The 25,737-nt window shown below is 64.7% G+C and overlaps 1 protein-coding gene across 1 annotated transcript; it reads right to left on the minus strand.

Annotated features, from left to right (window-relative positions):
• Window positions 1-13,949: 13,949 nt before the first annotated feature.
• Window positions 13,950-24,988, minus strand: GATA5 (GATA binding protein 5). The gene is made up of 6 exons (XM_033840611.2): window positions 24,430-24,988; window positions 22,997-23,172; window positions 16,333-16,458; window positions 15,759-15,846; window positions 15,306-15,433; window positions 13,950-14,983 (listed from the first exon to the last, which is right to left on the minus strand). The coding sequence occupies exons 1-6, from the start codon at window positions 24,971-24,973 to the stop codon at window positions 14,828-14,830; spliced, it is 1,218 nt and encodes a 405-aa protein (XP_033696502.1). The 5' UTR covers window positions 24,974-24,988; the 3' UTR covers window positions 13,950-14,827.
• Between the last annotated feature and the right edge of the window lie 749 nt (window positions 24,989-25,737).

Below are 25,737 nucleotides of genomic sequence, written 5' to 3' on the forward strand. Positions count from 1 at the left end.
CCTCCTCCCCCGGGGTCTCTGCTGCTCCCCTTGACCTTGAGCACATGAACCATGGGGCCGGTGGGGGGAGGGGGGAGGGGAGGAGCCAGCACAGCCCATTTCCAGGTCCAGGACCCTCACACCTGGGGTTCGCGATTCCTCAGGACAGTGACAAACCCCGGCCTGGCCCAGGAGCTTCAGAGAGAACGTTCCAGTCAGCAGACCTTTCCTCAGCCTTCCGGCAGCCGCTGTTCCTGTGGCTGTGGGGAGGACCCCTGCTGCTCATCACTGGCCCCTGTGTCCAGTTCTGCTGGCTGGCTGGTGGCCCCATGTGTCCGAGAGCCTGGCTGGAAGGGGCCAGAGGGGCGGCGCTGGGCTGCTAGGAGGGGCCCGGCCTCCCCAAGGCTCCCCTCCTTTTCACGGTGCCCCAGAGTCTGCCGTGGGTGAGACCGCCCACAGGCCTCCCAGATGTGCCTGCCGTGTGCACACACATTACCTGGAGCCCAGGGGACAGAGAGACGGGGGCACACCCGGTGCTGGCGGCCTCGGGCATGTCAGCCCGAGCCTTGGGCCTCCGTGCGCTCGTGCATGGGATGGGGCTGCTGGGAAGGTGAACGGGCGGCGTGGGTGACGTGGCCGCCACGTGGACTCATCGGCCCTCGCCACCAACCCTCTCCCACCTCACCCCTCCAGCACGTCGCCCATGCGTCAGCCCCGGGAACACGGACCCGAGAAGTGGCGGTTGGACGAGCACCTCGCTTGGTGTTGTGCACGAAGCGGACTGTCCAGGAGGTGTCCCCACGTGGCCCGCCCCTGCCTGTGCTCTGTCCAGCCCCCACTGAAAGGCTGCAGTAACAAGCGGGGCTGCTCGGAGGCACAGAGGGGTTAAGTGACTCGCCCAAGGCGGCACAGCCAGGGTGTGCAGAGCTGGGAAGGAGCCGTGTGCTGTGGCCTGGGTCCTTGCTCCTGACCAGCCTGCACCTGTGCCTCCCTGACGATGTGTTACGTGTAGGGGTGGGGATTGTGCATCCAGGCTTGCTGCTGGCTGTTTGGAGGATGTGTGGGACCAGGGCTGGTGGCCTGGGCTCACCACTGTCCAGCTGCTGGCCCTGTTGGTGAGGCACACGCTGGGCCTGGACGGCAGGACCTGTTGGCTCCATTGGACAGAGCAGGTGCTTCCCTGGGGCCCCGAGTGTCTCCATCCGTTCATTCCTCCCTTCAAACAGCCCTCATCCCATCCTCTCTGCAACCCGGCTTGCTCAGCCCCATGTGGGTGGTGAGAAATGGGTGAGGAACCCATGGCCTGTTTCTGGAGCCTGGAGCTGACCAGGGCCCTGGGGGGGCACATGTGACACTGGCTCCTGGACCGGACCTCCCTGGGCCGGCCCTGCGTCCCCATCCCATGGCTGTGACTGACCGCCGTGCAAAGAGGCAGAGCAGGCGGGGATTAAGGGGCCCCTTCCTCTTATCAGCTGGGCCTCCGGCAGCCCTGCTTGTAGAGCTCTCATCGGAAAATGTGAGTCTCCCCTCGCCTGGCCTCTGGCTCCCCGTCAGGCCCTTCCTTCCCTGGGGGCATCAGCAGACACCTCGGCCTGGCAGCAGGGCTGGCACGACCCCCACCCCACCCAGGTGGCTGGACCACTCTGGGGTGTCCGCCAGGAGGCTGCGTGGAAAACCCACCCCATCTGTCACTGACAAGGGCACTTTGGCGGGGCTGCACCGGGGGTTTCTGTCCCCAGAGGTCTTGTCTGCAAAGCCTGCCTCAGCCTTGCTCTTTGGGGAGGAAACTAACCACGCAGCCTGGCTGGCCGGGCTTTGGGATGGAGCCACACCACCAGGTCCTGCCTCCCCGCCCCAGTGTCATGGAGGGGCCCCAGGGGCCCCAGCTCCCCTCCGCTCCTCCTCTCCCACACCTCCAGCAAAGGGGGTCAGGGCCAGCTCCCTCCCCCACCCCTGGCTCCTTGTGCCCAGGTCGGGTCCCGTCTGCACCTAGGAGCCAGGTGAGGCCCCCCTCCCCAAGCCACACCCTGCCAGGCTGCCCCCCCCCCACGCAGGCACAGACCCCGGCCTCGAGGCCAGCTTGGGCGGCTGCACGTTCAGCCACGGGCCACTCATTTGTTCAGCTAATACGCCCAAGTGTCCATGGTGTGCGCTCACTCTGTCCCGGGTTTGGGGGTGGAAACAGGAAACAGGAGTGAGGGGCCCAGCCCCCTGGAGCTGTCTCTACCTCACGGCCCAGCACGGTGGCCCAGAGTCGCACGTGGCTGCTGCGTGGTCGGCGTGAAATACACAAGGGTCACAAAGGCCCCGCCGGAGCCCAAGGGTGTGGAAGGCGGTGTTTGCGCTTTCCGTGTGGCCGTGTGCCGAGCACTGGCTCACGGGGCCACAGCATGTTACGGAGGTGAATCGTGCCCCTTCTCTTTCCTTTCTTACGTGGCCACTAGCACGCTGAAACCACACATGTGGCTCTAGCGGCAGTCGTACTGGACAGCGCCAGCCTGGACGGCAGGCAGACACGCGGCAAGTGGACTTGAGACGGGGACGTCTCAGCTCGCAGCAGCGGCCTGACGGGAACGAACAGGGTGAGTCCCGGGAGCCGGGGTCAGGGAGCTGCTGCTGTTTATCTCAGACGCAGAGCAGAGCCTGGGCCCCCTTGACCAGAGTGGGCGGCGCCCTGGGAACTGTGGCCGGCCCACTCGGGCCTGGGGAGGGACCCCTGCCTTCCAGGCTCTGGGTCTCAGCCTCCTCACTGTGGGATGGGGAGGATGCCGTCTTGCCACCTGGCCAAACCCTATTTCCAAATAAGGTCACATGCTGAAATACGGGGCTTAGGATTTCAAAGTAAATTTCGTGGCGACAGTTCGACTCATGACCTGGGCCGGTGGGAGGACTCAGCAGCCCTCAGCTCTGGACCCTGTGTGCAGGGGGCCTCGAATATGACTTGTGCATGAAGTTGGCAGAGAACGGGGGGGGGCTGGAGCCCCAAGGTCAGGAGGAGTCTGTGCTGGGACACCTGGTCCTGAATGCAGCCCTGGTTCCCACAGGCTTTATTCCAACTCCTGGGACCCGTTAGGTCGGGTTTCCTGGAAGCAGAGCCTGAGATGAGACCCCTGTGTGGTGATCCCCTGGGAGGGCTCTCAGGAGAAGGGCCAGCGGGACGCAGGATGGGGCAGGGGACGCCAAGCAAGGAGGTGGTCTCGGCCGGTCTCGGAGACCAGCCTCAGCCTGATCCCACGGGGGTCGGGGGCCCTCCGGAGCAGGAGAAGCCCAGAGGCAGGCCCACCACCGATAAGGGGTGGTCCCCCTGCCCCCGTCCATCTGTCCCCGGCCGTGGCTGCCCTGCATGGTGGGCATCGTCTGTCTCCAGGCACACGTTGTGAGGCAGGTCCTGGCTCCCCCTGCCCAGGGCCGTTTTCTGGAGGAGGGGCGGCTGTGAGCTGACGGGGCCACCGCTCCGAGGGGTGGGGAGATGGGCGGCCCCCTGCCGTGCCTGCCCGTCCACCTTTTGCACCTGCGCCCGGCACACAGGCTCTGGCCCCTCGTGGGAAATGGAGGGTCATCCCTTTATCCCACGCCCATCGCTTGTGCCTGGGCTACCCTGTGAAGGGGCCCGGAGAGGAAGCAGAAACTCAGAATTCGTTCCCTGGGCCCAGGGGCAGGGGTCCTCCTCCCGTGAGAAGGGGTTCTCTGCTGCTCCCCTTGACCCTGAGTGGGCTTCTCCTGGGCGCCCCTGGCATGAGTGATGCATGTGCAGCCCTGCCTGCCCCCGGGCTTGTCCCCTCACGGCCATCACCCTGACCCGAAGTCCTGCCTGGCCACCACAGGGGTGAGCATCCCCGCAGAGGCTGGGTTACCCCCTTGCTTTTATTGCTGCCTCCTCTGGCCCAGCGTCCCCACCTGGCGCTCGCCTGCCCGAGCCCAGTGGCCTTGGGAGGTCCCAGCGCCTACAGTCTCCTGCCACACTGGGCACCAGCTGTCTCCTGAACCCTCCGCTGCCCTTTGCGCTGGTATCCCCATGTACCCCGCATGTGGCACACGTCCCCAGGGCCATTAGCCCCCCCTGCCCCGCCCAGGGCGCTGGGACGAGGGCCACCCTTTCTTGACCACCTGGCTGCTCTTAGCTGACCCATGCCTGCCCCAGTGCTGGAGGGGGCTGGGCCTGTGTGGTCTGGATCCTGCAGCCCCCATGTCTCCCCAGGTGGTGGCAGGCAGCCTCTGAATTCCCCTGGAGAAGCTGCTGCACTAGCCGTTGTGTCCCTGGGGGACCGAGGGTGTCCAATTTTGTGCTGCGCCCCGGGTGTAGGGGTGGCCACGCCAGGAGGCTATAGGACCCCAGTGGCGACAGTCTGAGGAGGGGACAGCCCAGAGCCCCGGCCGGGAGTGTAAGGGCGGGGAGAAGGGGGACAGGGTGCCGGGCAGAGATCTGCAAGGAGCAGGCGGGCAGAGGCTAGAGGGCGGGAGGCTGTGAATCCTGCTGGGCCCTGGGCAGCCGTAGGCCTTTTACGTGGAGGACTGAGTGGGGGGTGGCAGACGTCAGGGGGGTAGGAAGGCAGGGGGAGGCTTCAGGTCTGCGGCCAGGGGGGCAGAACCACGTGCAGGAAGTAGAGCCTCACTTAGGAGGCAGACCAGGACTGGTCTTTGGGGGAGGTCAAGCACAACTCTGAGACCTGGGGGAGCCCGAGTCAGGGCTGCTGACGGGTTGGGGCAGGTGAGGGCAAAGGCAGTGGCTGCCCACAGGCTGGGGGCCCGGACAGAGGTGGTCCAGGCACCGCCTGGCCCCGGCTCTCAGGGGCTCCAGGGGACCCTGCTTTTTTCCTTTTTCCTTTTTTTGCCTGTAGCTGGATTTAACTGTAAAGAGCAATAAATTACGAATCTGGAAAAACATCCCTTGTCGCCACAAAGGACACGGCTGTCCCTGGATGACTAACGACTCCGCATTAACATTATTTAGTATTTATAACTTCCGCTGGACAGAACCTACGATGTTCCTGGGAAATCCTGTCTGCCATTGGGGTATTTTTAGAGCCTATTGTCAGCCTGACAGGGTTCTTCTAGATGCGTGTTGGTTGAGGGGGGAGCGTGAGATTCGTCAGGGTCTCGAGAGAGGCAGGGGTGCCCAGCCCCCTCTCCACAGCACTGGCGTGGGCCTGGGCCCCTTCGATCCCTAGCCTGCCCACTGCCCAGGACTGGTCTTTTTTAGGCTGCGTTGGGTCTTCGTTGCTGAGAGCGGGCTTTCTCTAGTTGCGGCGAGCGGGGGCTACTCTTCGTCGCGGTGTGTGGGCTTCTCACTGCGGTGGTTTCTCTTGTTGCGGAGCAGGGTCTCTAGGCGCGCGGGCTCAGTAGCTGTGGCCCACGGGCTTAGTTGCTCCGCGGCATGTGGGATCTTCCCGGACAAGGGCTCGAACCCGAGTCCCCTGCATTGGCAGGTGGATTCTTAACCACTGAGCCCCCAGGGAAGCCCCCAGGACTGGTCTTTATGGAATACTTGTTGCATGCCCAGCCCAGAGCTGGGATCTGGGGGAGGCGGGGTGGGGGGCCAGAGGCTGGGAGCCCACCGCATTGTCAGGGGAGCAACCACTTGTGTGAGGGCTCTGGGGCACACCTCTTGCTGTCCCCTGGGGAAGGCGGGCTGGTGGGGTAACTGAGTCTCAGGGAGGGGCTGAGCAGGACTGAGGCTGGTGTGCAGGGGGGTCCCACAGTCAGGGAGGGGCTGGGAGTGGTGTAGAGGGATGCGAGGGGGTGATGGAGCAGGCCAGGTGTGTCCCAAGGGTCTGAGAAGAGCCTCCTCTCTTTCTGGGTCCCCAGGGGCTGCATCTCCCTTTGGGGGTCCACAGGGAGGACCCAGGAAGGGGCTCCTTCTCCGCCCCAGAGCCCGGCCACCCACAGCCCTGTGGTGGGTGAGGGAGATGGAGAGAAGGCTGTGGGGCTTGGCCTGTGTTTTGTCTGGTGGCAGAAACGCTGCATGGTCCTTGTAACCCCCAGACGATGTGGAGAGGGGAGGATGGCCCCCGCGCTGTCGCCCTGTAGACAGGGGTGGGGGTCAGGGGTGGGAGCTGGGCCCCGAGCAGTGCTTTTATCCCACCCGCCCCGTAGCCCGGCCCCACCCCTGCTCACAGACAGCTGGGGCCCATGTCAGCCACTGATGCCCTAGCCAGGGCCTGCCCTCCGCCAGCCTGGTTAGCGCTGGTCTGGTTGCCTGTCCAGTCCTGGGAGCTGCAGACCACCCTGTGGCCCTGAGGGGTGGGTCTGTTGCCGCCCGGAGACCCCGTGGGTCCGCCCCAGCCCCGCGGACCCGGCTCTGACTGCACTAAGGGCCCGGGCGAAGGGCTGGCGCTAAGTGTCTCTTGGCCTTGGAGTGCGGAGACGTACTTCGTTTGAGTAGTTAATGGCCCTCTTGTTAATAGGTAAACAAGGGAGATTTATGTCACGTGGCTGGGACTCTCGCAGGCTCTCTGCAGGGTGCCGGGGCCACAGCGCAGGAAAGCGCTCGGAAGGTGACCTGGGGAGTGGCTGCAGGCCGGAAGCGGATGGGCCAGCATTTTAGTTTGGAAGGTTCACGGAGCTGGGCTGGCGGCCTTAAATCCTTCTCCAGAGAATCCTGGCACGGCTTCGAGGAGAACCTCCGGTCGTCAGCAGGCGGCACGCGCTGGCTCAGAGCTGTTGATTTAAGGAGGCTGCCCTGTTAAGGGTTTTCTGCTTAGTTTAAAGCTTCAGAGAGACACGTTACCCTCTCCCTAACCACCGGGCATGACTTCAGGGCTCTGGACTCTGTACTGAGGGACTCAGAGGGGCTCTCGGGGAGCGACTGTCCCCCCATCCTTCTGGGGTCCGGCAGGGGGTCACTGAGGGGAGGCCCCCAAAGCCATTCATCTCAGCTAAGCTTGTTTTCACGTGTCAGGGACGGACGTCTGGACTTGGCTCAGGAAATCATGCCACCCACGGTGACCAGAGCCAAGGGTCAGCCTGCCCACCCAACCCCCAGGCTGTCTTCTGTCCCTTTTGCCCGAGCCCTTGCCCCCAAGGGTGAGAGATGGGCCAGTGGGGCCACGATCAAGCTGAGGGCCGTTGCCCGCCCTCCACGGGGACGCCAGCCCACTGCTCAGCCCCAGGGGCCCGTGGGACATGCTTTGCTGGCCTCAAGTTCTGCCTGGGGTGGGGGGCGGTCAGGTGGTGCCCCATCAGAGAAGCTCCCCAGTGGGGAGGTGGGAGGGTTCCTGGCTGGCGGGCCCAGCACTGTGGGCCCCTCCCGCACTCTTTTGGCTACCAGCCCCCCACCTCCGGCCCATTTTGGACTTGCTGGAAGGACTCCTGTGTGAGGGACACAGCTGGGTCCTGGCCCAGGGTCAGCAGTCCTGGCTGACCCGCATGAAGGGTTTTGGGGTACTTTCTTCAAAAGCTTTGGGAAAACTCACCTTCTTTCCCTGCAGCAGGGGCTCTGTCACTCCCTGCCACTCCCTCCGCAGGCCAAAAGGGCCCAGGTGTTCCTTGGGCCTCCCTGCCCCCAGTGTCGCCCCAGGGACACGTGCCCCAGGACAGGCCACCAGGAGAGGGGGGCTGTGGCTGCCGGACCCAAGGGCGCTTGGGGTCAGGGGTCAACGTCGCGTTTTGTCCTCTCTCTCTGTGTCTGTCTCCATTCTGCCCCTCACGGCCTCATTCCTCTCTCCCCGGAAAGGTGGGCAGCCTCGCCCCCCTCTGTGCACGCGGCCTGCGGCGGGTGTTCCTGCCACCAGGGTCTCCCAGAGGTCAAGATCAAGGGTCCCTGCCCACGGCCGTGTTCTGAGGTCCTCTGCGTATTAAACAGCAAAGAAATGCCAGAACTGAACTTGAAAATTGTGTAACCTTGAGCCGCTTGGCCCATTTTACACACAGGAGACACAACTCAGAGGTAATTAGTTCAGAGGTCAGACGTGAAGCGCTTGGAGCACGTTGGGGCCTCCTGCACCTCCCCCGCCTGGAGTCAATTCCAAGTTTCTGGGAACCAGAATCCAGCCTGATGCAGCCTGGCCAGTGTCCACAGGCCTTCTGGGGTGAGGCCTGCCGGCCGTGTGGCACCCTGAATGGCCCCTTCCTTTCCCGGGCCCTGCACACGGCTGTCCGGGCCTGGGAACACCCAGGGGACGCGGCAGGGCCCCTCCAGCCTGCCCAGACCCTGACCCAGGACAGGCACGGTGTCTCAGCCATGTGAACTGGCCCTGGCAGTGGGGGCCTCGGAGGGCGTGAATCCAGCCCACAGGGCAAAGGCAGGTGGTCTGGGTGGTCCGGGAGGAGCGAGGCTGCAGCCCCACACCCTCCTCCCCCCACCCCGAGGGCTGTGCTTCCTGGAGCCCCTTGCCCGTGTGCACAGTGCCCCACCGGTGTGGGGTGAAAGCTGGCCGCCACACCTCGGCCAGGATAGCCTCCGAGAGTCCTGAGCGCCGGAGGTCCTGGGGGATGGGGCAGGGGCTGGGATGCTGCCGGGAATGGCCCTGGCTGACTCCTCCCCTCCCCGCTCCCCGCAGGCGTCTGGGAGCGCGGCCTTCCTGGATCCGCCCCAACAAATCCTCCTCTGGGGACGTGCTTCTGGGTACCCCCCTCCCCCAGGCCCCCTGGGGACCCCACCTCACCCCCTCTGTCCCTGTCCCTGGCATCCTCAGCGGGACTGAGAGCCCCGAAGGGTGACAGAGACAGTCAGAAGCCCACCACCCACAGGGTGGATGGGTGGGCTTTGTGGGGGGCCTGACTTATCAGCCCACCCCTACGAGTCAGCAGGGGCCAGGCACATGGTCCACCCGTGCATTCAGTCCTCCATCACTGAGTGTCGGCCGGGCACTGGGCTCATCGCCGGACACGGGGGAACGGGCTGGATGAGGCCCTTGCCCTCAGGGAAGCTGCTTCTAGTGGGCGAGACCAAGAGAGCACGGGAATATTCAAATGTGTGGTTACGGGATGGGCAAGCGCCGGGAAGGCCGCAGGATGGGCAGTGGGGAAGCGCCGGGAAGGCCGCAGGATGGGCAGCGGGGAAGCACCAGGGGGCGGGGCCCTGTCTTGGAGCGGTGTGGACGAGCAGGGCCTCTCTGACCTTTAAGGTGAGGATGGACAGACAAGAAGTGACTGGCCAGGGCAAGAGGCATCACTGCCAAGGGGGAGGCACAGGCCGCCTGGGGCAGTGGCCACCGCCTGCCTTGCCCAGTTCCCGTGGGGAGAGATGTACGTGGGTTCTAAGCTGGGCTCCAGGATGACCAGGCCCCCAGGGGGCCTCAGATGGTCCCCACCTGTCCTGGAGTGCCCCCCCAACTCCCCCTCCCATGCAGCCTCCTGTGGGTTTCCCCTAAGGCCCACAGTGCACGAAGGGGCAGTGATGCTGGTGGGCAGGGCTGGCCACGGAGACCCCGTGCAGGGCGCCTCTGTTGTCTTCTTCAGGGTTATAAAAGCGACTCACGGAAGGTTCGGGGAAAAAATATTAGAATAAGTTGTAATTGTCCAACACTCTTCAAGGGCTCACCACATACGTTCCCTCGGCCATTTAACGGACCCCCTCTTGTGGGTCATCTGGGTCTTTCTGTGACAACTCTGCCTGGTGGCTACCTGTGGATTCAGACACTCCTAGAACAGCCTGAGGAAGGCTCTGTGGAGGAGGGGGCGTCAGGGGTCTCGACCCCCGGCCACCACGTCTCTGGTTAGGCGCACAGGAGGAAGGGGTCACAGTCAGAGGGAACGGCACGTGCAAAGACCCGGAGGTGTGTTGTGTCTGGATGCTGTCAAGGGTCCCCGTACCCAAGAGTGGATGCAGGTGCCAGGAGAGGGGGGCCCTGGGGCCACCAGGCTGTCATGGCTGGGCCATCTGTGCAGTTGCTGGAGCAGTACCTGGGCCGAGTGTTTGGAAGCAAAGGAGAAACAGGCCCAGATTTGCATCATGGAAAGTCTGAGCTCCAGGCCAAGCAGAGGGGTGCGCGATGGGCTGCAGCAGTAATTGGGTGGGCGGGGGTGGACGGAGAGGAGGGCCGAAGCTCGGGGTTTTCCTGGAACCAGGGGGAGCAGGGTCTAGCAGCACGGGGGGCGCAGGTCTCAGGGGGTGTGACGTCCAAACAGGAGGTCCCCCGGGCCACTCCGCACGAGAGCAGAGCTTCTCCTTGGCCTGCTGGCTCGTTGGCAGTGGAGAAGGCAGGCTGTTGGTCGGAGAAGGAGAGGGAAAATCCAGATTCCTCAGTGTGTCCGGCCCCAGAGTCCAGTGTGGAGGCCTGCTCTGGCCTCCCGTCCCCCCACCCAGCCTCCTCCCTCCCCCAGGCCCCAGCGCGGCCAGACGCCGTCCACCCGCGGTGCCGAGAACCCTTTATCAGATAATAAATAAGGCGGCTGGAGCCGTCCGTGTCAACATCTTGGCGGGCCTCACAGGGCACTGCAGGGGGGGCTGCCCACTGTGGCTTCCACGTAGCCATCGAGGGCCGGCCACCCCCGCCCCGGCTCCAGCGGGACTGTGGGGCTCACCAGCCCCCTCTTCTCTGGGGTGGGTTCAGCCCCTACCGAGGTGCGTGAGGGGAGGACGGGGCACCCCAGGGCCTGCAGCCTCACAGCCTCAGGGGGTGTCAGGTCTCTCTGGCCTCCTTTCTTCTCTGCGGAGTGGGGGTCCACGTGGGGGCTGGGAATGGGGAGCCTGGTCATCATCTTGCTGAATGCCTGTCCACACACCCTGGAGAACAGCCGCCCCGAGCCCCGGGAACTGCCCAAGGACGTGTGGCAGAGGACGGGCAGGGAGGACTGCACATGCGTTGCCCCATCCCTGAGCCTGCCGGCCCCTCGTGTTTGGTGGCAGAATGGCCTGTCTTTCATGCTGGTGACAGCAGCAACTGGTCTTCTCTAGGAAAGGTCCTTACTTGGTCAAATAAAGAGTCGGTAACCTGCATTGCTTTCCCCAAAGAACGGTTTTCCTTCTTAATAAGCACGTTACATTTTCAGACAAGCACCTTGGAGGACTGGCACCCGTTTCTAAAGAGCGTCTTTTTCGGTAGCAAAGGGGAAACGACCCTTAGCTGCAGCCCCACCGGCAAGCTCTTGGGTCTGGGCACAGCTGGACGCGTGGCCGCGGCTGCCCTGAGGGATTGAGCTGGGGCAGGCGGCTCGGGGCAGGCCGTGGCGACGCTCCACGGAAAGGGTCTGTGGGATGAACGTGCGCCTGCCGAGGGCAGCGGATACCCTGCTGACCGACGGCAGCTGGACTCGGAAAGCCAGGGCGATGGGGAGCCGCTGGGGCTGCCACCCTGACGCCCTCTGCGAGGAGGCACGGGCGGGGCGGCTGCTTTGCTTCCAGGCGTGAGCGCTGCAGGGCTGCCCCGGGCTGCTCTGGGTCTCCCTGTTCCGCGTCTGGAGCGAGGCCATGGGTTAAGGGCTTTACGTGGGAAGGAGAAGGGATGCTTTGGAAATAGTTCTGGATCAAAAAACCCCAGTCGAGGGGACGCTGGCTGTCTTCTCCCTTCTCCAGTCGTCCAGGACAGAGCCCCGCGGGGGCTCAGTAGACACTTCCCGCGGACAGAGGGGACCCTTGCTGGCTGGAGGAGCTGTGGCGCCCCTCCCCCACGGCCCCGGACGTCGGCTTTAGGTTGAAAGATGTGGGAAGTGAGGTGCGGCGGCCAGGCAGCGCAGACGAAGTGGTCTTCCTCTCCGTCCTGCCGTCTGATAAGCGCCTGCGGCTGCCCACTCCCACCAGCCTCCCCAGCCCATCCGGTTGTTTATGGCCGCCGGGCAGAGCCTTGAGGCGGGCTGGGGGGAGGAAGAGCTGCAGGAAGGGGGTGCCGGCGGCTATATTAAGGCTCCAGGTCCTACAGCTTCCGGGACCCGAAGAGGCACTGGGGAGAAAGGCTTAAATTGAGCAGCTCTGCCTGAAGCTCCTCAGGCCCAGAGGCGGAGGCCCAGCCTCCCTCCTCCTGGACGCGTCCTGAAAAAGGATGAAAACGGAGGATGAGTTCGCTTCTTCCTTCCCTCTTTGCCACACACTCTCCCTCGGGACCTGTCCTCGTGGGCGGGGCATCCAGCCCCTCTTGTCCACCCTGCCTGTTCTGCCCATCGCCCTGTGGGCACCTCTAGGAAGACTCCTTGGGTTGGTCAGAGCGCTGCTGGGGCCCCGCGCCTGGCGTCACCTCTCTGAGCCGGGTGTTACTTCTCAGGTGCCTGGGTTTCTCTCGTCAGGGAAGAGGGAGACTGGTGCCCCCCTTGGAGGGAAAAGCCAGGGATGTGCCGGGCAACACAGGGAGTGGCACCTGCCCGGCGGAGGGCCGCTCCCGCAGTGACTGTGGTAGTGGTCACGTGGCCACGTGGTCCTCGCCAGGTGCTTCCGGCCACCTCGTCTGTCCCTGTCCTTGTGGCTCCTTCCTCCAGGGCCTTTGCTTCCCCTCTGCGCCCCCTCCCACCCTGTCCCCTGGGTGCCTCAGAAGGGCTGGTCTGGTCTTGCCTTTGAGAGGTTCCGGGGGTGCCTGGTGGGGCGGCCCGCGGAGGCCACTGCCTCTTGCTCGATAATTGGTCTCCCGCTCAGCTCGGGGCCCAACGCCCCATCACGAGCCCCGAGAGGGGTGGGAGGAGGCTGGATAAGGGCTGGGAAGGGGCTCTGCCGCCCCGAGCGGGGCGACCTTTTCTGTGCTTTTTTCCTCATCTGTGGGTGGGCTCCCGGGAAGGTGGCCCCAGGCCTGTGGCGCGGAGACGAGATGGCAGCGGCCTCACCTCTGGCCCACCCAGCACGGACGCCCACGGGCACAGCCCTTGCAGGCGCTTCAGTTCCCACCTCCCCGTCCAGCCCGCTCTGGAGAGAGCTAGTTGTGCTCTGCTCCAGACCCCGTCCCCGAGGCATTTCCTCTGACGCCCGGCCCTGGCCACGTGGCTCTCAGAGTGGCTGCCAAGGGCCCTGAGTGCTTGTGAACGTGCAGGTCCCCAGGTCCCACCCGTCACCGATCTGACCCCTGGCCCTGAGTGTCTGCATTTTACTGGCCCCTCAGGTCGTCCAGATCTGGGTGGTCCGTGCCGCAGCCCTCCCTGCTGGGAGGGTAGGGGTCCCAGATCACAGAGGCTCATGACTTCGTGGAGACACCCAGGTGGTGAGAGGGGCGAGTGCCCTCAACACAGGGGGCCTGATTCATGCCTCGTGTCCCCGCGTCCCCAGGGTTCACCCAACGCTGCCTGCTGTGCCCGTCAGAGGCACGAGACCCACAGGGGGCCACTGGGGCCACCACTGCCCAAATCTTGGCTTGCTCTGTGCCCCCTACCCCGGGCCAGGAGGGCAGTAGGGAGCAGGACAGGGACCTGACCCGAGTCTGCCTGACCCCGAAGTGATGACTTCCCACAGCGTGGTCCCCAGGCTGGGCCTCGCCCACCCCACCCAGTGTCCTGCCCTCATGCTGGTGGTGACGTCGAAGCCACCCAGTGTTTATGGGTCTCGTCAAGTCCTACTGATGCCCTTGAGAGCTCCTGACGTGACTCAGAGCGGCCAGTGAGGTCCAGCTGCCCGGCCCCCGGAGATGCGTTTCTAGGCGAGGCCGGGAATCCCACAGGTGATGGGGAGAGGCAAGCAAGATTGAAATCTTTATTTTACATTTTTTTTCTTATGGCGGCATTTGTCTTAAAAAAAAAAAAAAGACAACACGTGGAAACTGAGCTGGTTGAATCTCTGAGGTACAAGTCCAGGATGAAGGAACACGTTCGGGAGGCTGTCGCCAAGGAGGAGCATCTTAAATATGAAAGCAATGCTTTAAACAGGACGGCGCCATGGCGGCTGGCTTCGATGGCTCACAAAATTTAAAAGATTTTTGAATCAAATTGGGAGTCGGGGGGTGGGGGGAAGCTTTCATTTGGAAGACTTTACATTAAAAAAAAAAAAGCCAGGTTTCTGGCTTCTGTGGAAAAATCAGAAGTTCTTGTCGGTGAAGGGCAGCAATGGGACGGAAGGACGCTGTGGCCCTTCTGCAGGGCATGCCCCGCCCCCCCCCACCCGGCCTCTGCCCTCAGGCTGTCAGTAGCCATTCATCAGCCCCCATGGGCAGAGCTGCCCCTAGCCAGTGCCCCGACTAACTAATTTATCACCCAGCCCTGGGAGGGGACGGCTTTGTACGCGAAAGGGGGGTTATTGCTAATTCTGCTGGGGCAGTCCCAGGTGAGCCAGGACCTGTGGTCACCCAACCACCAGCCCCGAGAGTGCCCGTGTGGGTCAGAACTGGGCCCCGGGTACTCTGCCCATCAGAAATGGTTACAATCCACAGATTCAGTCAGAACAAGGCCCTTTACTGCTGTCTGGGAAAACTGTCCAAATAAATAAAAGTCCACGATGACTATGATGTGAACGCCCCCCCCCCCCCCGGGTGGCGTCCTGGTACAGTGCGCGACGTGCACATCTGTCCCTGGCCATCCCGTGCTCCGAGGAGGGCAAGGTCTCCGTGCCGTGGCTCTATGGTCGAATGTGGGAAATGGACGGCCCGAGGCCAGGAGGCCCCCAGCGGGCTGCCCTCCTCATCCCTGTTGGCCGCCTGGCCTCAGTGATTTCACCTGTGATCCTGGTTTTACAACAGGAAGGTGGGGTTTTTCCAACGGCTGCAACCTGTAAACATGATGATGGCGAGCCTTGAGGACAGAAGTCAAGTGGGGGTGGGAGCCCCAGTCAGCCGTGGCTGGTAGGGTTCAGAGCCTTGCCCTACATTTGGGGGTCCCTTGCCGTCCGGGGAGGGGCTCGAGCCCTTCTCCCACCAGCCTTCCTCCTGTTCTGGGGCCCAACTGCCGTCTGCACAGGCCTCCAGGTCCGGCTGGCTCCAGTCTCTTCCAGCGTCCGGTCTGGCGGTCTTTCTGCTGGGCTGGAGCGAAGAAGTAGCGAGGTGGGTCCTGGCGGGGGCCCGGGGACCTAGGCCAAGGCCAGCGCACACCAGGCCTCCTGGCGCAGGGTCCCGCCGAGGCCGGCCTGGGGGCCCAGGGCTGCAGAAGGCAAGGCAAAGTCCTCGGGCTCGAATTTGAACTCCAAGTGGCTAGGGGCCAGGGTGTCGTCCACCTGTGTGGAGGCCTGCAGGGAGGACACGGCACCCATGAGACTGGGGAACAGTGGCCGGCTCACTTGAGGTTGGGAGCCCTGCGACAGGGCGATCTGCCCTAAGGGGCCTCCTCAGCCCCTGGAATGGGGTGGGGACCCCTTGTGAGGATCAACAGGGGCTCTCAGCCGGCGTCGGCCACAGGTCAGCTCCTGGCACCAGCGGCCAGCTGCGTGTCCGGCCCCAAGCTTCCGGCAGGGGCCCGTGGGGGCCCTGACCTGGCTGGGGTGCCAGGAGTCCCCCAGGAGGTGCCTGGGAGCCAGCTCTGGGCACCCCACCCCACCCTGACCTCCTTACCTGGGAGGTGACGCTGGGCCCGGGGCACGAAGGGGATGCCAGACTGGGCTCCGGTTTCAGAGTGGCTGCTGACATCTCCAGGTCAGGGACAGAGGCTTGCGGGGAGGCGGTGGTGCTCCCTGTGGATCCTGGGAGGGAAGGCAGGGCATTTACAGAAGCTGCCAGGTCTGGTTGCCTTGGTCATGCAGGGGGTTGGAGGTGCTGGGTGTGGCTTCCTGCACTGGACCTCCTGCCCCACTGCTGGGTGAACTCCCGCCACCCCAGCCCCTCCCCAGACCAGACCATCCCAGGACAATGCGGGGTATGTGCACTTCAGGACGATGATGCTTGCACCAAACATGTGAATCTCTAATGGTGGAATGTGAGATACTCAGAGTGACTCCACAGGGAGAAGGTGTGCCTCACTGGAGGGCCTGGGCTCCTCCCGGCCTCCCACAGCCCTGGCCCGTGGACCTGAGGAGCCTTTGGTCTTGGAGATGCTCTTCGGCTTCCGTTTCCGGGTCTGGATGCTTTCCTTCTTCATCGCCAGGGGCCGCGGTACCTGGTGGGGTTGGCAGGACGTGGACGGCTGCTCCCCGTCCAAGCTCACCCCTGGGGCCTCTTGCATGGCCACCTGCCCCGATCTCAGCCCTGCAGAGCTGGTCACTCCTGCGGCCCTGTTTGGGGAGCTGCTACCCCCGGGCTTGGCACTTTCGTCCAGGCCTGGTGGGGAGAAGCCCGTCCCACCCCAGCCTCCGGGAGCCGGGGGGCCAGGAGGGCTCTGGGGGTGTCCAGCCTCTGCCCCCAGCTGAATGGCTGCGGGGAAGCCACAGTGATGCTACAGCCTCTGTGAGCCCATCTGTACCACGGGCCTAACCGTAACACGTGGGCCCGTGCAGGCAGTGGGGCCACGTGTGCACAGGCGTACACGCTCAGCCCAGGCCCCCCCGCCCGATCCCCCCCGCCCCCCCTCAGCCCCGCCCCCCTCAGGCCCGCCCCCCCGCCCCCCCCCCCAGCCCCGCCTCGGGCCAGGGAGGGCCCCGCTCACCCCGTGCAGCTTCGCGTAGAGCCCGCAGGCGTTGCACACCGGCTCGCCGTCCGCGCTGCGCCGCCAGAGCGTCGTGCTGGTGGTGCCGCAGTTGGTGCAGCAGAGACCGGCCCGGCGTGAGGACGACTGTGGGCAGGAGGCTGGGGTGAGCAGGGCTCGGGGCTGGGGCCCTGCCGCTCGGCTCAGCGGGGCAGGTGCACCGGGGCGGGAGGGATGGACGCTGGGCTCGGGGCGTGGGGCCGTGTGGGGCTGGGTGAGAAGGCCTTTGGGCGCTAAGGTCCTGAGGCCTGCCCGGGATTCCTCGGAGCCGCGACCTGGTGCCCTGCTAGCCCTGGGACAGGTCACTTCACCCTTCTGGGCCTCAGCTTCCCTATCAGTAAAATGGGGGTGACAGTAGACCTGCCACAGGCCTCTTGTGGGGTCAGGATCTCGTGAAGAGCCCAGCACAGACAGGCCGCTGGGCGTCTGTTGCGGCCTCTTTTTAACCAACGCTGGGCCTTAGCCCCGTATTTCTGTGGTGCAGCAGCAGCCCTAGGAGTCATAGGGCCGCCCTCGGGTCCGGTCCCGGGCTGAACATCCAGGGGCCTGCTGGTCCCTCTGGGCCTTGCCTCCCAAGACTTGGGGCTCGAGCCCGTGCTCAGCTCAGCACCTGCACCAGACTGTGGGCCGCGGGTCCCTGATGCCCACCCCTGCCTTGCTGCTCACATGTTTCATACTGGGGCAAGACGGCCCTTCCAGAACATTCCAGAGGCCGACCTTCCAGGTCCGTATCCAACCAGGGTCCCCAAACCTCCCTGCACGTGGGGGCCCAGTGGGGACCCAGACAGTGCCCACCCAGGAGTCGGGGCCTAATGAGCCTGGGGGTCCAGGGGCTGTGCCGAGCTGGCTGGCTGGCTGGAAAGCAGCTGTCGGAGGCCTGACCCCGGTCCTCCCACCAGCTCAAGGTCCTCGAGCTCCCACAGCCCAGTTCCTCGCTCCCAGGCAAGGATTCTGCCCGACTCCCATTTCGGTGTGTGCATGGGGTCCTGTCCCCTGCAGTCTGGGAGCTCCAGATGCTCTCTGCTGCCCAGGGCCCCCCAAGGCACCTCAGGCCCAAAGCCCCTCCCTCGCCCCCCAGCACGCAGGTGGCACACCCCTCCCCAGCCCCTGCCCTCAGATGCCCTGAATCTGTCTGACCTTTTCTTTCATTTGCACAGCCCCTGCCTGGTCCAGTCCCCTGCCCCCTCGCCTGGGCAGCCGGGGTCAGACCAAGTCACATGCGCTACGGTGTTTCAGTGGCACCCGGGGCACAAGGACAGAAGCCCGTGAGACTCCACACTCAAAATCGTCCCAAGGACGTGTGTTCTCTCCTCAGTACTCTCCAGCCCAGGACCAGCCAGAGGACCACCAAAAGCAAGATGGACGAAAGAAGCCCCCAGAGGAATCTGCCCCGGGGTAGGGCTGAGCTCTCCGGGGCAGCCTCAGTTGCCCCGTCTGTCTGCCGTCTCTGAGGTCCTTTCTTCTGCACTGACGGAGCTGCCAGCCTTGCCGACTGTCTCATGCCCACCCCCTTCCCCCAGGCTGTCAGCCGTTCGAGGGCACAGGCTCTCCCTGTGACTGGCCCGGGAGGGAGAGTGGGGCCCGTCTGGAAACACCCCCCCCCAACCCCCCCACCGCCGGCACCAGCCGTTCCCAAGAAAACGCAGAGCTGGAAACGCCTCCTCGCCCTCCCCTCCCCCAGGGCCAGGCTGCCGCCAGAGGCTCCAGGGAATTGCGCCCTGTTTAATCTAAGCCTCGGCCTTCGGTCTCCAGGCAGGACTCTGCCCCAGGATCCGGAACAAAAGGGCCACAAGACAAGGAAGGGATGAGGCCTTGGAGGCTCCAGAGGGAGGGCAGGGCAGGAGATCCCGGCCTGGCTGGGGAGACCCCATGCTCGCTCTGGCCGGCGGCCTCTAGGCCACGGCTGTGTGGCGGCTGCTGCCCAGTCTGGCCCGCACCTCCAGTGGTCTCCCCAGGGTTCCTAGGGGTGGGACCTGTGCACCTGCTGGAATGGAGAGAACTGGCGGCTGGCCCAGGCCCAGCAGAAGTGGAAGGGACGGATGGTGGGACACACTCTGAGGCAGGAGCCCTGGCCCTGGGGTCAAGCAGGCCCCCAGCCGGAGGGCCTCCCTGGGAAGACGGCGGCCACATCCTGATCTTGTCTAGAAAGCAGCTGCTTTTACTGGACACAGTTCGAGTCTCCCCCGCTCTGCTCCCTTCTCTCCTTTCCATCTGCCTCTTGGCTGCCGGGAGCTGTGTCCACGTGGAGGCCCCCTGCTCTCCCGGAGCCCACTCCCAGCCCTGCTGCCTGCCCCGGCCCAGGATCCCCTGACCCCCAGTCCATCCATCTTCCTAAGGCGGGAGGAGGCCTTGGGACCTCCCCAGGGTTCCCAGATTTAGCAAACAAACAAACAGGATGCCCAGCTAGATGTGAATTTCAGATGAGCCGCAAATATTTTGTGTAAGTACGCCCTATGCAACATTTGGGACATAATTATTCTAAAATGCTATTCGTTGTTTATCTGAAATTCACATCTAACTGTGCATTCTGTATTTTATCTGGTGACCCTAACCTACCTTCTTGGGCCCCATCGCGGTCCCCAACTCCAGCTGTGCCTTCAGACCAAGGAGGGGACCATGGCCTGAGGCCCCTCCTCCCAATCCAGCTGGGACCCTCAGGGTCTTTTACCAACAGCTGCTCCCTTCGAGTTCACATTGCCATCTCACATTCCCCCCAAATTTTAGCATCATTCTTGTAGGAATCACAGGAATGCTGTCTCCTTGGCCGGCCGTCAGGCCACTTCCTACTAAAATCCTTCCTACCAAAACACTCCCGCAAGGGTGTAAAGAGACCCACGCGAAGGCTTCACGTCAGCACTGTTTCCAACAGCACGCCCGCAAGGCTGCACACACGTGGGCACGAGCGCAGACACGCGTGCACCCCAAGCGTCCCCCACGGTCGCCCGTGCATTGCGGAAGCAGTGGAGGTACATACACCGCTGTGGGGCCTGGGGAGAAGCTACAGCAGCTGGACCGCGTGTAGGCAGGACACAAGCCCAGGTGGTGTGAACCGATCACCCAGACCCTGGGGGTGCGGGGGAATCTGGAAGCCACATTTGAACCTCTCTCCAGCGAGCATAAATTAAAATCGAGAAACTAGAAATTAGATTAAAATCAAGAAAATGGGAAAAAAGAATGACCTTGAAAAAATTCTCGCAGTGCTCGCTCCTGTATCTTCTTCCATCCCCTCAGCTGCCCGCGTTTTACGGGGGGAGCTGAGGCTCAGACAGTGAGGGGCCGGAGGTGCGGGGGTGGCCCCGGAGGGGACAGAACCTCCTTTCTGGGCTGAACACACTCAGCGGCCACGTCCCCGGGGCTGCTCGCACCCCCTGGATGCCCGGAGCCTCCCTCTGTCCTTCCTCGCTCGCGGTCGGGACAGACCGCCAGGCCCGGCCACTCTCAGGGCCCTTAACTGCCAGGCCTCTCCAGGTTTCGTTTTGTTTTTCTTTTTTGGTCTGTTCTTTTCAAAAGAAGTGCAACTTCAAAGCCAGCAGCAGAGCCAGCCTGAGCTCCAGGCTCCGCGAGCATCCGGACACCAGGGGAATCAGGGCGGTGGGCAGCGCAGAGCTGGGTGGGGGGCTGGCGGAGAGGCGGGGGCATGGGAGAGCAGAGGGCGGCGACGCGGCTGGGAAAGTAAAGGTTGCAGGTGGTGGAGCCGCAGTGATGCTCCCGTTTCAAACCGGTCCTCTGGGTGCTCTTGGCAGGGGAGACGTGGGGACACTTAACCTGATGGACGGTGGGAGCCTGGCGTTGCTCGGGGCACAGCGTGCTGAGGACACAAGTCTGTGAGGCGGGCTGTGCAGGAAGGAGCACCCGGGTCGGTGAGCCTTCGAAGGATGCTGGGCCCTCCGTGGCACCGGCCACGTCCCGGAGCTGGCGTCAGAACCGGCCTCGGGCTAACAGGCCTGCCGTCCGCGGACCCTGGCTGCTGGGCTCCAACATTTTGGGGTCAGGCCGGGCCGAGGGGCGCTCGTAGAGCCCCTGGCCACAGGGACAGGACCACCCTCCCTGCTCGTCTACACTGATGGAAGCCTCGGGTCAAAGGTGTAACCCCCCAGCCTGTGACCGAGGACGCACACGGGAGGCAAAGGGTAAAAAAGACAGGTTCCTACCGGGAGGGGGGCGCACGCTTGCTATCGTCACGTTCCTGTATCCTTGGTGACACGCTTCTAGGACGTTTGGAATTATTTGCAAGAGGGGAGGATCAGTTCTTCCCGGAGGGGCCCCTCCTGGGGCGTCACTTCTGCCCGCACGCGAGGGAGGGCGAGGCACTGGAGCGGGGGCAGGTCTGGGGTGGCCGGCCCAGCCCCCATGGCCAGGAGCACGCGGCCCGGGCTCTGGTCTCAGGACTCCAAGAATCTCAGGGTTTTCACAGCGAGCCTGGCCCCGCCAGGACCAGCCACCGGGCAAGCCGCGGGGCCGCCTGCCCTGAGTGACAGGTGGGCACCCCGCAGCCAGTCAGAGGACCCCCCAGGATGCTGCTCAGGAGAGACAGGGAGCAGAGGGGCCCTGAGAAATCCCCCGGGCCCAGCCCCACTAGGCAAACGCTTCCTTGGCATGTTCTACAATCAGATCCAGGTGGGCCTGGACTCGGGGGTGTCCAGGACCGGGCCGATCCTGAGGCCTCGGGGAGACAAGCAGGTGCGCAGGGATCCCTCACCCTGGGGGCCCCCCAAAGCTAAATACCCCACGTCCTCAGACTACGAAACGGGCCTCGCCAGGCCAAGTGGCCGACCCCGGCCCTCCCACACCGGCCACGCCGTCCAAGTGCTCTGCACACGCCGTCTAATTGACCTTCCCAGCAGGCAAGGGGGCAGTCCCTGAATTCATCTCACAGGGGCCTGGGCAAGAAGACCCAGGGCAGGAGCAGGGTCTCAGCCTGAGTGGGGCCCTCGTGGGAGCCTGAGGCCACAGTCCTGGTCCGAGCCCAGGGCTGGCCGCCAGCGGGCTGCATGCCCAGGGAAGTCACTCAGTGTCTCGGAGCCCCGGGTGGTCATCCGGCTGATGTGACGGTAAACGCCTCAGGGTGGAGATGGTGGCCCTGGCCCGCCCACCCCCAAGGTCAGGAATTTTCTGCTGGGAGTTGAGCCCCGAGAGGGGTGTGGGTAGAGACAGGGAGCCCTGCATCTCCCGTTCAGCAGTGTATCCTTGGCACCCAGTTTAGGGCTTGGCCCGGGGACAGTGCAGGGAGCCAGAGGAGGGGACCGGCCTGCTGCTCGGGGTCAGGTCTGGGTCGCACGCAGCCCCCAGGACCCTGTCCCTTGGCCTCAGTTTCCCCTTCCCTGAGGCCACACCAGACAACAGGCCGGTGCAGCGCGCCTGGGGCTGGGGGCATGATCACAGGGGCAGAGACAAGACTTGGGGTGATGTGGACTCTCAGAGGCACAGCATGGGTAGAGGGAGGCTGGGGGAGCCGCAGAGCCCCAAATGCCAGGCCAGGTCAGAGGAAGAGGAACAGCGGCTGCCTTCAAGCTGCCCGACCGAGTCAGTCCTGCTTCCTGCCCAGTTTGGGGCCCCAAAGCGTCTGGCCCCAGCGCTGCCATAGCTGGGCCTTCGAATTTCCAGTAAAGGCCGGCACGCGACCGCCCCGCGGCCCAGGCCGGCACGCGACCGCCCCGCGGCCCAGGCCGGCACGCGACCGCCCCGCGGCCCAGGCCGGCACGCGACCGCCCCGCGGCCCAGGCCGGCACGCGACCTCCCCGCGGCCCAGGCCGGCACGCGACCGCCCCGCGGCCCAGGCCGGCACGCGACCGCCCCGCGGCCCAGGCCAGCAGCCACGGCACGGCCATCCCACAGTGTCAGCCACGGAAAGCCCTTCCATACTCCTCGGGGCCCGACACACCAGAACCAGCCGCCTGGCCCTACAGGGCTCACACCAGCATCAGCCCAGAAACACAACCCTGCCCGGACCCGGAACCGGGAGCCACCGCAGCCTCGCTGACCGGACAGCTGGCCGACATCGGCAGGCCCTGCCACTTATCTGCAAAATTACTTGAGCATCAAAATTTGCCTGTGAAATGGTAGGGAACAAAGGAACCTGAAACCTTTATGCTGCTTCTGGGACTCTGCCCTGCTGGGGGCAGAAGTCGGGCTCCCAGTCCCTTACTCGCTACCCAGCCATACAGCAGAAGAAACCAAAAGTGAAAACAAGTTTCGCCCAGGGAACAACCACAGACCTGGTCTCGTCCCATCCTCGCGGTATCAGAGGCAGCGGGCCCAGGGTCCAGGCCCCGTAACATTCAATGTCCTCCGACAAAGCCAGCATTCAGCAGCCACCTTCCCCTCCAGTCCCCTCCCTGGGGTCAGGTCACCTTGCCTCTCTGCGCCCCCCCGACCTGGCCAGCCCAAAGCCCCTTGCAGCAGCAGGGCTGAGCCCCTGCCCAGGAGGTTCAGGGCCGAGCTTGGGACAGCCGGGTTCTTCTGGGAGACCCTGCAGACAGTGTGGGCGCGTGACCCCCAGACCAGGGGGCCCATGACAGTGGACCGGGCGCTGCCACCCCTCCCGGGCCTCCTGGGGCCCCACTGGCGCCCCGGCCGTGGCCGCAGGAGCACGGCCCCCTCCTGCCCTGTGGCTGCCCACACTCACCAGGCGCTTCTGCGGCCGTGTGAGGGGCCGGTTGACGCCGTTCATCTTGTGGTAGAGACCGCAGGCGTTGCACAGGTAGTGGCCGGTGCCGTCCCGGCGCCACAGCGGCGTGGACAGGGCCCCACAGTTGACACACTCGCGCCCCTCGCCGGGGAACTCCTCCAGGAGGTCGGCCGCTGCGGGAAGGCGGGTGGCTGCTGGGTGAGGCTCTGCCCCTTCCTGGGAGCCGCCATGTCCACAGCACCTTCTCCTTCCCTTCCTTTTTGTGCCTTTATTTTACTTTGCTTCAAAATCTACTTTAACTTTCTTTCTTAAGTTTAAGTTTACATACTGCAAAGTTCGTGCCAGGTCTCCATCGCTCCTCAGGGCTGCTTTAAAAGGTGGGGGTAGGGTGAATAAATCCAACCTCGGGGCAGGTGACAGGGAATTGCCCCACGCTGAACAGGATCCAGCGCCAGCATTGGAAAGTTTAATTCGCTGGGGAGGCAGGAGCATCTGCACTGGCAGAGGACGAGGGCCTTGTCCTCCGCAAAGTGGGTCGATCTGGAGGGCGGGCAGTGGCAGTGAGGCCGAATCGGATCGCGGGATCCCACGAGGACCGCGGTGCCTTCACTGTCAGCCTGCGCGGTCTCAGCACTGTCCTCCCACTTGAGCTGCTGGGGCGAGGACTCCTGGCCCCCTCCAGACCTGGCCAGGCGCTGGAGACACTTGGGCGCCGGGTGGGGGCGGGGCGGGGATCAATCATCGCCTGGCCAGGGGTGGGCGCCAGGCGTGGGGCGCCCTGGCGGCCGGGCCAAGTGGATCCCGCTTCCTGCGCTGAGGGGCTGGGGGCGGGGTGTAGGCTAAAAGACTGGGCAGCAAAAGAAGGCGTGGCCCTCAGTTTTGAGGGTGGGGTGAGAAAGAGCCGGTGGCGCCCTCGACTCAGGAGGGAGGGAGGGAAGGGGAGCAACTCTCCGCTTTAAGGGCCTGGAGTCCGATTACTCAAATTTATACTCTGGAGAGCGATTGCAACTGGGTCTCAAATTAGAATACATAAACATTCTAGAACAGAGATGAATGTGGTGGTTTACTTAGATAAACCGGTATTCTGAGCTTTAAAAAATAATCATTTCCAAAACTTTTCATAAAAACGTTTAACGTAGGCTCTAAATGGCTCGATCCCAGAATATTGGGTTCGGATGGATGAAAAGTAGAAATATCGAGGTGTGTAAAAAGAAACTCAGGACGGGGTTTTCATCTGGGGGGGGCAGCCGCTGCGTTCCGTCCAGGTTTACAGGTCCCGGGCGTTCTGGGCCTGCCCCATGCTGGTGTCGGACCCGGCTGGGAAAGCCCTGACTCTGGGGGGTGCATTTCGTAGGGTGCGGGTTTGCACCTCAGTACGGCCAGCACCCAGGACCCCAGTCAGTGGAGCCACCTCCCAGTCCCGCACTCACCGAAGGTGGCTCTGTGGCCCGGGAGGCCAGCCGGGCGGCCCTGTAGGCTGTGCAGGACGCTGCCGTCCAAGGGTCCAGAGGTCCAAGACGGGGCCACCTCGGTGCTCACGTAGGCCGGGTACGCGGTGGGGTACGAGGAGCCCACGGGCCGCCCGAGCGGGGCCGGGTACTGCTCGCGAGCCAGCATCGCACCCTGAAAGGCGCCGCCGTCCCGGGCCCCTGCGCCGCCGCCGCCGCCAGGTCCCGGGGTGCTGTGCGCAAAGGGGAAGGCGGTGGCCCCGGGCGGCGGAGCGGCCGGCGGGTGCGGGCTGCGGGAGCCGAACGCCGACGAGTCCGCCGCGGCTGCCTGCGCCCAGCCGGGATGCCCGGCGATCGCGGGAGCCCGCGGGCCCGGCTCACACGCCGGCAGGTAGGGCAGCATGGAGGGGACGCGCGCCGGCGGCACGAACACCGGGGAGCCGGCGCCCGGGCTGTGCAGAAAGGCCCCCGAATCCGCGTAGGCGACTTGGCTGGGGCTCGGGGCCAGCGCCAGGCTCTGGTACATCTTCCCTGGCGCGGCCTTGACCTGCAGGGAAGAGGGACGGGTGTCGAGGTCACGGCCACTGTGCCCCGCAGGTGCTGTCGCTCAGGCCGCGCTCCTCGCTCCCCAGCCCGGCGGTTCTTGGGGCGGGTCCTGGAACCTGCAGGGACAGACGGCAGGGGGCGGGGGCGGCTCGGAGCGGCTCATGGGGCATCCCGGGTGCAGCGGGAACGTCGAGCTCACCTCCTCCACAGCCGGGGCTTCGGAGGTTCCCGGGTGGGCACGGTGGGCGCTGAGAAGGAGAAACCCGGCAGGTCCGCAGGACGCAGGGTCTGGGCGCTGGGAGAAGGCGCCGGGCTGGGGAGGGGCGCGCGGCCAGGCCCAGCTGGGTACTCACTGGCTGGTCGTGAGGACCGGAGGGTGCAGAGGGCGCGGGCGCGGCAGGCGGCGACAGGCGGGCTGGAGACTGGGAGCCGGGGTCCGCGCGGTTCCGCAGGGAATCCCGGTGCTCCGGCCGCCCCTCCGGGCCGCCCCGCCCCGGCCCGCCCCCGCCGCACCACCCCTTCCCTCCCGGGGCCCTCCCCTCGGGGTCAGCTCCGGGGCTGCGGCCGCGTCGCCACGTGACCGGATCCGGCTGGGCGCGCGGGGCTCTGCGGGAAAGGCGACTGGAAGCACGGCGCGGGGCGCCCAACGCCGAGTCCCGGCCAGCGCGGGCGGCACGAACCAGCCGGGTGCTTGGTGCCCCAGAGCAGTCCAGCGCGAAGACTTCTCTAAATTTGTTTGGGGTT

The sequence above is a fragment of the Tursiops truncatus genome, chromosome 15, assembly GCF_011762595.2.
Source record: "Tursiops truncatus isolate mTurTru1 chromosome 15, mTurTru1.mat.Y, whole genome shotgun sequence".
In the NCBI taxonomy this organism is placed as follows: domain Eukaryota; kingdom Metazoa; phylum Chordata; class Mammalia; order Artiodactyla; family Delphinidae; genus Tursiops; species Tursiops truncatus.